Here is an 11,473-nt window from a genome sequence, read left to right on the forward strand (position 1 = left end):
TCCTTCCCAGGACTCTTGCAGTGGGAGCCCCTCTGCCAGCAGTCTGTGCCCCTCTGCCAGCAGTCTGTCATTCCCGGGCGATGGCATGCTTGGGTCCATTGCCCTCCGGCCTCCGAGGTGCCTGCCAGACAGGCCTCCAGGTGTGTTAGGACCTCCACCTGTGGCGGGGGGGAAGCCCTTCATGGGACACTGTTTGTGGGTGCCATCTTGGCTGGCGTGCACCCCCAGATTCCTTCCCTGGTGAGCTGGTACTTCATGTGCCCTCTGGAGATCTCTGGGAGGAACATCTGGGGACCGTAAAAATTACTGAGTCCTGTCTGGTGTGTTTAAACACACCCCTCGAGGCTGTCATAGTCTAGATATTTGAGTTCAGCTCTAATTTAGGGCTTATTGGATAAAGGAATAGTCTCAAGCATGTAAGTACAAAAAATTCAAAACTGAAAAGTTATTTTCAAAACTTCCTAATAGAAGCTTCAGGTTAAATTTAAAAATTAAAATATAAATTTGGTCCCTGAACCACACTTAAAATGTTGAAATGGTAAGTTTTATAAATATTTTGCTGCAATAATTAAATTGGGGTCAGGAAGGCACCTCCAGGCAGGACAGAAAGTTCGGGTTCTTGCGGTTTTCCCAAGCCATTCCCATCACTGCCGTGGACTGCGGTGCTCAGAGCGTGTTCGCTTGCGGCCGCGGCTGCGGCTGCATCTGCTGCCCTGGAGACACTGCCCCGGGAGGCGCCTCGGGGCCTCGCCTGCCCCAGCCACAGTGCTGTGCTGTGACCTTTCTCTGCAGCTCCATGGGGCGCACAAGCACCCGTGAGCTCCCCTCCTGCACTCGAGAGCCCGTCAGAAGAGTCGCTGGGAGCTGAGGTCCAGAAGGAGGTGGCAACCTGTTCCCTGACCCCGGAAGGTGCCAGCGGCCCCAAGATCCACAGCCGGAGATTCAGGGAGTGAGTGAGCCCGCAGGGGTGGGTGAGCTGTGCTCATGCTGGCTTTGGGCACCGGCTCTCCCTGCCGCGCTCAGGCTGGGGAGCGAGATCTGGGCCCCAGGCCTTCATCCTGGTGAAAGTAGCCAGGCACATAGTCATGCCACATGCCAGGGCTGCTGACTGCTTCTTTGAGTTCTCATCCTACTGACGTGACGGCACAGTGCCCACAAGTGCAGGGGTTTGGTTGGAGGGAACAGCTCTGAGGGACAGTGCATGCCATTCGAGTTCCCTGTCGTGTTTTGGTTTCTGTGTGATTTCTTAGGGAGCTCTGCCCCACCCCACTTTCCTCCAGGGCAGATTCTCCAGGTGCTTCAGGAGAAGTGCACAGGGTGGCCACGATGAGGGGGTGCTTGGCAAGCTGGGTGGGGGCAGGTGCAGAGGTCTGTCCCTTGCAGGTGGCAGTGGGGACGGTGATTTGATACTTACCTGCCATCAAATCCAGTCAGTCAGGAACCCCACCTCTGGTTAGCACTGCTCCTCAGGGCGACTCCCTGGGGCCTCCTGCGTGAGGAGGCTGCGCTTCGGTGACACCACTAGGCGGCTGCTGGCCTCTGTGTTTGCAGCTACTGCAGCCAGGTGCTCAGCAAAGAGGTCGACGCCTGTGTGACAGACCTGCTGAAGGAGCTGGTCCGCTTCCAGGACCGCATGTACCAGAAGGATCCCGTCAAGGCCAAGACCAAACGCCGGCTCGTGCTGGGGCTGAGGGAGGTGCTCAAGCACCTGAAGCTCCGGAAGCTGAAGTGCGTCATCATCTCTCCCAACTGTGAGAAGATCCAGTCCAAGGGTAAGGATGCCTCGGCCTGCTGCCCTAGCAGTGGCCACGCATGGGCAGTGTGCTCGCACCTTGTTTCTGGAGCTCATTTGCCCACCACGTGCCTTACTCTGGGCAGCCAGGCCCTGTCGTCTTTGTGGCAGGGCTACAGCTGGTCCTGACAGGCCTCTGGCAGCAGGGAAGGGCACGTCTCCCTGGTGCAGCGCGCTGGGTGGGGCCCTCCTTGGTGCAGCGTGCTGGGTGGGGCACGTCTCCGTGCTGCAGCGCGCTGGGTGGCCTTGGTTTGCTCTGGAGCTGGGGAGGTTGGTTTAGTAGAAGTGTCAACTTGGCCACAGTGCCTGGTCCCTAAGCCCACTTTGGCCCAGTAATGTGCCAGGAGGACGCCCAGGGCGTGAGGATGTGGAACCATCTTCACAGCTGTGGTTCATTGCAGTGGAAGGAGGCAGCACGAGACAAGGGAAAGCGTCCTCTCCCGGGGCAGTCACACAGCACAGATGCTGTGACATGAAGCGCTGTCTCAGGGAATCTCGGCAGAAACTGGGCACCAGGGTGTATGCTGGGGTCTGGTCACACGGGCACCCTCTGCCCAGCATACCGTGACCCGCACTGTTCCCACAGGCAGCGTAGGCACAGCAGCCTCTCTGATAGACAGGGATCCTCTCAGTCCAGCTTCTGGTGCCAGCCAAGGTTCAGCCACGCCAGCTGGTGGCAGCGGTCAGCTGGTTGGGTTAGTTCTTTCTGCATACGGCCGGCCGAGGTAGGTGTGTGGTCAGCCCCAGGGCCCGGTGGACAGAGTCAGAGATGCCCTGGAAGGAGGTGACTCAGTGATGTTTAGGGGGCGCTGTCAGTCGCTGGCGATGAGTTGTAATTTATCTCAAGGACTTGACTGTCGTCCCACCTCTGCCTGCCTCCCCTCCTCCAACCCGTGGAAGTGTATGTCCTCAGAGGTTGATGCTTCGTTCCCCTTATGTTCTCCTGCTAGGTCTGGAGTGGAGGTGGGCGGGCTCGAGGATGTGGGGCTTAAAAGTGAACACCTGTCCCACCAGCTGCACAAGGAGTTTGCAGTTCAGGGCGGGATGTGTCCCAGGGAAGGTCACCTCTGGAAGGGTATTCAGTAATTAGGGATGAGTTCCAGGGGATGAGCCCGGGGAACCTTTCTTCAGAGGGTGTCGTATGTTCCTTACGGAGTCGGTCTGTGCAGCACTGTGACAAGTGCAGTGACCCTTCTCGGTGCTCGGTTAAAACAGCTCACCATGGGAGCGGCATTGTTTTAGTACTTTCTCTTGAGTAGCAACCCCCTCCAATTCCTTTAGCTGCTCAGGCAGCCACTGCCAGATCTGTGTGTGTTGTCAGCAGTCCGAGCCCATGCGCGAGCTGTGTGTGTGTGTCTGAGCCCGTGCGCGAGTTGTGTGTGTGTCTGCGCCTGTGTGCAAGCTGTATGTGTGTGTGTGTGTGTGTCCGAGCCCGTGTGCAAGCTGTGTGTGTGTGTGTGAGCCCGTGTGCGAGCTGTGTGTGTGTCCGAGCCTGTGTGCGAGCTGTGTGTGTGTGTCCATGCCCATGTGTGAGCTGTGTGTGTGTGATCTCTCCTCTCGGACCTGTGTGCCTTGTTCGGTAGCTCGTCTTGGTCCTTGTGTCCCTGGCGCACCCAGACTGTTGCCCAAAGGCTGGGCCGTCCCACGCTGAGGGCACATCAGGGTGATTTGTATGCACATCTTCGTAGGCTCCATGTGGAGAGTGGACGGGCGTGTGCAGCCTCTGGACACCATGCCACAGGCTGTGTGCCCCTCTTGCCCCCGACTTGGAGGGAGGTTGGGCATCTTCTTGTTTAAAAGCATGGTACTTTCGCCCTGGCCAGTTTGGCTCAGCAGTTGGAACATCGGCCTGTGGACCTGAGAGTCCTGGGTTCAGTTCCTGCTAGGGGCACGTACCAAAAAAAAAAGGTATTAATGTAAAAAAGTAATTAAAAATAAATAAAAGCATGGTACTTTCTGTGAATTGTTGGTTCATATTCTTTGCCCGTGTGTCTTTTGGGATGTTCTTTTTTATATAAATACTACCTTTTGTATAACAAGAACGTTAGCCCTTAGTTGAGAGTGGTAAATGTTTTTCTGGTTTGTCAGCAGGCAGAGAGTAGGGATGTATGTTGGTAGTTTTTATTCCTACTTTTTTTTTTTTTTTTAATCCTCACCTGAGGATATTTTTTCCGTTTATATTCAGATAGAGTGGGAGAGAGGGAGAGAAACATCGATGTGAGAGAGACACATTGACTGGTTGGTTGACTAGGGCCAGAGACCAAACCACAACCAGGGTACATGCCCCAGAATCGAACCCATGACTCTTTGGTCTGTGGCTGACTCTCTAATCACTGAGCCAAACTGGCCAGGGCCATTCCTATGTTTTTATCCCATCGAGAGTTTAGGTCAGTCCTCGGCCTGCCTGCTCCAAGTTGGTGGAGGTTTTTAGTTCCACTTCTCCCTCCCCGTGTCCGTGTCTGCGGAGCACGAGTTTCAGGGCAGGATGGGCCTCTCCAGAGGCTGAGCCACTGTCCCTGCACAGCCTCAACACGCTCTTCCTCTCCTGCTCGGGTTCTGTGCATCGGGCCATCTCTGGACCCTCTGTTCTGTCTCTGCATCCCTTCTTCACACCCGTGTAGCTTCACAGCCGGGTGATGCTGCCTCTATTTTCCTTTTTCAAAACGATGTTTGTGCTTGTCTGTTTTTACTTGTAAAAAACGCCATATGCAATAAGCGGTGGTGTTTCTTGGCTCTAGGCTAACGTGGAGTCGCCTTGCTGCCATTCTGGGCCACCCTGGCCAGGGCAGGGACGTCTGTAAGTCTGTCCTGTTCCCGATGAACCGACGCCTGCCCGTGGCCCTCTGTGGCTGCTGTCGCAGTGGGATCGTCTCTCCGTGTGCGTTCCAGCTGCACGTGTGTGCGGGCCGTGGTTTCCGCGTTGCCTGTGCAAAGGCTCCACGTGTCATGCTATTGGTGGTGGTCGTTCTTTGGTGCTGCTGGGTTTCTGGCTGGGCAGGCACACCCCTGCACAGAGCTCTTCACCCTCCTCCCGAAGCTCGTGCCGCCTGTCCCTGCGCGCCAGCCCTGGCGGCCCCTCACTGGGCAGCAGGGGTGGCAGATGGCGGTAGCCCATGTGCGGTCACATTAGAGGGGCTGGTGATATGGGACAGGTGCCTAGGGACCTCTCTGCTCCGGATTCCACCTGCGAGCGGGACGTAGCCGCCCCCTTTCCCGTTGTAGTGAGGACACGGGCGCTCGCGTGTGGGAGGCAGAGCAGCGAGCTGGCACTGGTGAGGTTCAGTCGTGCTCGCTGACGCTGTTGGGTGACGCCGCTGTTGACTCAGCACACACATTTCATCACGTGAAGGAATGGTCTCCGGAGAGGGATTTCCCCAAGTGGCCGTACCGACGAGTCAGGAGCAAGCTGGGGGTTACTGTCTGTAGCAACAAGCCCTTGCGACCAATATCCCATGTGACACCTCTCCTGTCCTTTCCCTTGCCCTCGGACAGGCGGGCTGGACGACACCCTGCACACCATCATCGACTACGCCTGTGAACAGAACATTCCCTTTGTGTTCGCGCTCAACCGCAAAGCCCTGGGGCGCAGCTTGAACAAAGCCGTGCCTGTCAGCGTGGTGGGGATCTTCAGCTACGACGGGGCGCAGGTGCGTAGGGAGCGGCCCCAGCCTGGGGGCGCTGCCCTGGGCGGGAGGCAGGAGAGGCCATGTGGTCTGCAGACGGCCCAGCGGGGCCTCAGCCTCAGCGGCCTTTGCTTTCCCAGCAGCGCGGAAGAGAGGGCGATTCTGAATTAGCTCTGGCTTACTGATGCCACCAGGTGCCTCGGGACCCTGTCCTCTTAGGGCTGCACTCTAGACAGGTGTCACCTGCGGAGGGCGCCACTGTGGTTGGCAGGGGACATCACCCGTGCCCTCGCTTCTGTTCAAGGACCAGTTCCACAGGATGGTTGAGCTGACAGTGGCGGCGCGGGAGGCGTACAAGACCATGCTGGAGAGCGTGCGTCAGGAGCTGGCAGGAGAGCCCGGCCCCCCGCCCCCTGCTGGCCTGCCTGCGCCGGGCCCGGGCTGCTCTGCAGAGGACGGCCCCCAGGCTGCCCCGAAGACGGAAGAGCCACACTACAGTGAGTGCGGGGGTCTAGTCTGGGCGAAGTGTCCTTCAAGTCCCCATGAACTTGGGTTAAAAAGTCCAAGTGCCTGGGGGAGCGGCACAGCCAGTCCTGGCTGTTGTCTGAGAAGCTCTCAGACCTGGGGATTTGCAGGGACTTGTCAGTGAGTGTTTCAAACACACCTCTGGTCAGACAGCCCCAGGCAGAGGGTAGCTGTAAGAACAGCTGTGTCCTTGGTGGGTGATTGACAAGGTCAGCAAGCGCCCAGATGTGATTGGTGCTGGTGGGGGGTGTTGTCCAGGGGACAGTGCGCTCTCCAGAAGAGCGGCCCTGCCTGTGCGTCAGCTGTGCCGCTCTCGTTCCAGTTGAGATCTGGAGAAAGCACCTGGAGGCGTACAGTCAGTGTGCCCTGGAGCTGGAAGAATCGCTGGAGGCGTCTACCTCGCAGATGATGAACTTGAACTTATAAGAAGCGTCTTTTGTGTATTTGTGTATTTAGGGTAAGGAGGGGTGGAGGTTCGAACAACTTCGTGGCCCACCCTTTAGTTCTTCATTAACCTGATGTATTGAGGATACTGTTTAATTGGGGTGTTGGCAGCGTGGAGGGCCTGGGAGGCAGCCTCTGGGGCATGCTAACGGAGACCTTTCTAGAAGCCCTCTGAGCATACTGTGAATCTGGAAGACACTGGAAGAGGAACTTGAGTCCTCTGCTGCTGAGGACACATCCTGTGCGTTTCAGAGGAGCCGAGCAGGTTAGCGAGGCTGTGCCAGCAGGAGCAGTGTGGCAGGCAGCCCTCAGTCCTGGTGACCCGGCCCTGGGCTGCCCGGGCCGTGCTCCTCCCGCGGGGACCTGCAGGGCTTGCTGAAATGAGCCTCCAGAAAAATCGATTTTCTAACCTGTGACCTTTGACATGAATTACTTCTTTTAGTCTTTATTTTTCAAAGAAACAATGTATATTGAAATTCCTAAATTTCTGTTTTGATAATCTACAAATCTTTGTTTTGTAAATGAACATATTCTGAGTGGGATTTCTGTCTCTGAGGCCAGGAGGCAAAAAGTTTACTTTCCTATTTTCCTGTAAGTAAGAGGGCTTATTTATTTTAATAAAGAGTGGTTATTTAATTTCCCTGGAGACTGGTTATCTAGTCACTTGGGTTATCCTTGTTCTCTGTCTGACTAGTCCTGCCTTTGTCTTCACGTGTGCTCTTCAGCCGTGGAATGGAAGGGGTGGGAGGCTGAGCAGGGAGAGGTTTGCCATGCCCAGACCTGGGGCTGGGAGGAGCACCTGCGAGGCCGCAGGCCCCCAGAGACCTTCCTCAGCTGACCCCACCTCCGCCCTGCTCACACTGGTCTAGGAGGGATTGGCGAGACTGGAGTCACTGGTTTGTGCTTGTCAGGCAGACGCTGTGTGGTGTTGGCTTCAAAAATACCGTCCGTTGAATTCAGTCCTGCCAAATACTCTCTCTCCGAGAGGTAAGTGGCCTGTGACGAGCACATAAAAGGAGTACCAAGTCAGCAGTGGCTCACTCTGGGGACAGGGCTGACGGAGCGCCCACGGTGGTGTGTGTGACGCACCTGCCTCTCCTGTCGTCTGTGACACTTGTTCCCAGTGTGTACCTTGCCTCTCTGAACACATTCTGAGCTGCTCAAATGGGGACACAGGATCTGGCTGGCCAGCTGCCAATTCCCAAGCCCCGAATCTGTTCCCGAGTCTCTCTGGGCTGCCAGAAGGAGCAGCATCAGGAACGTCTTTCTGCTCTCCCCAGGTCAACAGGTCAAGTCAACTGTAGTGCTTGAAAATAGGAGATCATTTGAGAATAAAGGTTCTAAAATTAATTTGGGAGAAAATGAAGTAGCTTTCGGCTACACTAAGCAGTCTAGAATTGTAAAACTGGTCAATCACACCTCATTAGGGGAGTGGATTTCTGGTCAAGATGGCAGAGTAGGTACTCAGATCGCCACCTCAAAATTACCACCAAATTACAGACTGTCATCACTGACAACCATCTAGAGACTAGCGGAACAGAAGTCCCGTAACTACGGATACAGAGAAGCCACGCCGAGACTGATAGAAGGCATGGAGATGTGGACTGGGAAGGTTCCCACACACTGGTTATTAAGAAACAGGAGCAAGGTCTGTACTGCAGAGGACCCCCTTGAGGAGCAGGGGGTCCCCATTCCGACACCAGGCACCCCAGCCCAGAGCACCAGAGCCAGGAAAAGTCCCCATAACTTCTGCCTGTGAAAACCAGCAGGGATTCTGGCCAACAGAACGCTGCTCAAGAAGGAGGTGCTTCCTCTTCAAGTGCATATGCACAACTCACTCATAAACTCTCCCTCAAAACAGCCGTGCAGGGGCAGCAGCTTGGAAAGTGCTGGGGACATGGGGAGGAACCGGCTTGTACTTCAGGGCAATGGCTGGAGGGCTGAGGGCACTGGCCACCTCTCTGATGAGAGAAGTGCTGGCGGGCACCACTGTTCCTTGTTGAACTCCCCCACCCAGCTGGCCTGGCGCAGGCGGGCACCAAATTTGTGCTGTCCACTAACCTGGCTGTTTACCCCACACTAGTGATTCCCTGAGACCTCGTTCTACCTGCTCACCTGGCCCAAGCCTCTTCCAGTGGCTGAGGACTTTCCCCCAAATCTGCAAACCTCACGCAATGCTCTGGTCTTGGGCTGCAGATTTTTTCAGATCTCTACAAATCCCTTACAAGTAGCAGTTGCCCTGCCTTGAATTGTGCTAGACTCTCAAACGCCACCAACCCTATACATGCAGCAGCCGGCCTCAGCATGCACTGTGGCTCCTGACTAGTGGCCCCAAGCCCAGCACAGTGGTGACCAGCTTCAACTTGCACTGTTAACTCCCGATTTGGCCCCAAGCCTGGCAAGAGTGATGGCCAGTCTTAGCCTATTAACATATCTCCAACTAAGCAGCCATAAGCCTGGCCCAAGCGGCACCTGGCCTTGGTTCTTAGCATAGCCTCTCTCAAGCACCTCCAAGCCCAGCACAAGTGGAAATAAAACACAGACCACTTTGTTGCTTATACCAAGTAACCCCAAGTCTGGCATTAGTGGTGGCTGACTTTGCCCTGCACTGGAGCCCTTCCCAAGGGGCTCCAGACTGTACCAGAGCCCCTCCAAGCAGTTCCACAACCAACACACCTGAAAGGCAGCCTTGGCTGGCATCAGAAGCCCCAATAAAGTGACTCCTACTCCACAGGGACAGCCCCGGCACAACAGCTGGTCCGCTGTAGTCAGCCCTCACAGCCAATCAGCCTGAGAGTCAACCCTACCCACTGATGTTCCAGCAGCAGTCAAGGCCCAACCACACAGGAAGCCCAACACAACCTACACAGGGGACACCCCTGGAGCACCCAGCTAAGGTGACCAGGAAGCCTGCCACTGAGCACTATAGGACAGACACCCACATAAGGCCACTCTGTCAAGACTGGGAGATGTAGCAGATATATCTAATATATAGAAACAAACACAGGAAGTCAGCCAACAAACATCCCAAATGAAAGTAACAACAAAAAAAGGACAAAACTAAATGAAATGGAAATAAGCAATCAACCAGATAGAGTTCAAAACACTGGTTAAAAGAAAGCTCCTTGAACCCGGCCAGTGTGGCTCAGTGGAATGAGTGTTGTAGACTAAGAGGTCCTGGTTCAATTCCTGATCAGGTCACATGCCCTGGTTGTGGCTTGATCCCCAGTTGGGGGTGTGCAGGAGGCAGTTGATTGATGTTTCTCACATTGATGTTTATATCTCCCCCTTCCTCTCTAAATAATTAATAAAAACATTTTTTAAAAAAGAGAAAGCTCCTTGAACTATGGGAGAATAGATTAACTCAGTGAGAACTTCAATAAAGAGATAGAAAACAAAGTGAGACAGAAAATGTAAAATATAACTAATCAGAACTGAACAATATAATAACTGAAGTGAAGAATATGCTAGGTGAAGCAGAGGATCGATCTGAAAGACAAAGTAGCAGAAAACACCCAATTGGACAGCAAAAAGAAAAATAATTTTAAAAAATAGGATTGTTTAAGGGAACTCTGGGACATCAGGTGTACCAACACTCACATAATAGGGGTCTCAGAAGGAGAAAAGGGAAGGATTTAAAACCAAATCAAGAAATAATAACTGAAAACTTACCTCACTTGGTGAAGAACATGGACATACAAGTCTGGGAAGTACAGAGTCCCAAACAAGATGAACTCAAACAGGCCCACACTAAGACACATCTTGATTAAAATGCCAAAAGTTAAAGACAGAATCTTTTTTTTTTTTTTTTTTCTTTATTGATTTTAGGGAGGGAGGGAGAGAGAGATAGAAACATCAATGAGAGAGAACATCAATTGGTCGCCTCCTGCATGCCCCCCACTGGGGATTGTGCCCACAACCTGGGCATATGCCCTGACCGGGAATTGAACCAGTGACCTCTTGGTGCATGGGTCAACATTCAACCACTGAGCCACACCAGCCAGGCTAAAAACAGAATCTTAAAAGCAGCAAGAGAAAAACAGCTATTTACCTACAAGGGAGCTTCCACAAGACCATCAGCTGATTTTCCAGCATAAACATCGAAGGCCAGAAGGGAATGACATGAAATATTCAAAGTGATGAAAGGGAAAATTTACCACCAAGATTGCTCTACCCAATAAGGCTATATTTTAGAATTTAAGGAGAGGTCAAGAGTTGCCCAGGCAAGAAAGAAACTAAAGGAGTCTATGACCACTAAACCAGCATTACAAGAAATGTTAAAGGGATTTTAAGTAGAAAAGTAAATATTAAAAAGATAAATAAGGCCCTGGACGGTTTGGCTCAGTGGTTAGAGCATTGGCCTGCGGTTCCCGCTAAGGGTATGTACCTCGGTTGCGGTTTGTCCCCGGCCCTGGTTGGTCATGTGGGTGGCAGCCACTCAATGTGTCCCTTTCACATTGATGTTTCTCTCTCTCCTCCCGCTCTGTCTGAACAAAAAGTGTAAAAATGTCCTCGGGTGAGGATAAAAAAAAGAGGAATAAGAAAATATAGGAAAGAAAAAATTTTCACCAACAAAGGCAAGTGGTAAAAGCAGTGGCTCAATCAATCATTAACCTAGTAGAAAGGTTAAAGACAAAAGTAGGAAGATCATGTGTATTTACAATAGATCAAGGGATACATATGAGAGAGATAAAAAAAATAAAAATAAAAATACAAAAACATACATGTGGGTTGGTAAGTAAAACTAGTGATTTGCCCTGGCTCATTTGGCTCAGTGGTTAGAGTGTTGGCCCACAGACCAATGAGTTGTGGGTTCAATACTGGTTCAGGGCATGTACCTCAGTTGCAGTTTGTCCCTGGCCCTGGTTGGGGTCATGTAAGAGGCAACCAGTCAATGTGTTTCTCTCACATCGATGTTTCTCTCTCTCCCTCCTCCCACTCTATCTGAAGATAAATAGAAAAATATCCTCGGGTGAGGATTTTCAAAAACTAACGATTTAAGAATGTGTTCAATCTTAAGAGAAAATCAACTTAAATATACTGCTATAAATATAATTTGGTATATATGCAATACATGGTAACCACAAAC

At 52.8% G+C, this 11,473-nt stretch overlaps 1 protein-coding gene across 2 annotated transcripts in view; it reads left to right on the forward strand.

Annotated features, from left to right (window-relative positions):
- SECISBP2 (SECIS binding protein 2) overlaps positions 1-7,000 on the forward strand; it is a 33,513-nt gene extending 26,513 nt beyond the window's left edge. Inside the window, exons 13-17 of one of the 2 annotated variants that reach the window (XM_036260682.1) lie at positions 811-949; positions 1,552-1,772; positions 5,285-5,439; positions 5,720-5,912; positions 6,263-7,000. In XM_036260682.1, the coding sequence (XP_036116575.1) occupies positions 811-949; positions 1,552-1,772; positions 5,285-5,439; positions 5,720-5,912; positions 6,263-6,366 (812 nt within the window). In that variant the 3' untranslated portion in view covers positions 6,367-7,000. Of the gene's footprint in view, positions 1-792; positions 950-1,551; positions 1,773-5,284; positions 5,440-5,719; positions 5,913-6,262 lie in introns of both variants that reach the window. The other variant, XM_036260681.1, reaches the window with a different exon arrangement.
- The last annotated feature ends 4,473 nt before the right edge of the window (positions 7,001-11,473 follow it).

Source organism: Molossus molossus, unplaced genomic scaffold (assembly GCF_014108415.1).
Source record: "Molossus molossus isolate mMolMol1 unplaced genomic scaffold, mMolMol1.p scaffold_m16_p_14, whole genome shotgun sequence".
In the NCBI taxonomy this organism is placed as follows: Eukaryota; Metazoa; Chordata; class Mammalia; order Chiroptera; family Molossidae; genus Molossus; species Molossus molossus.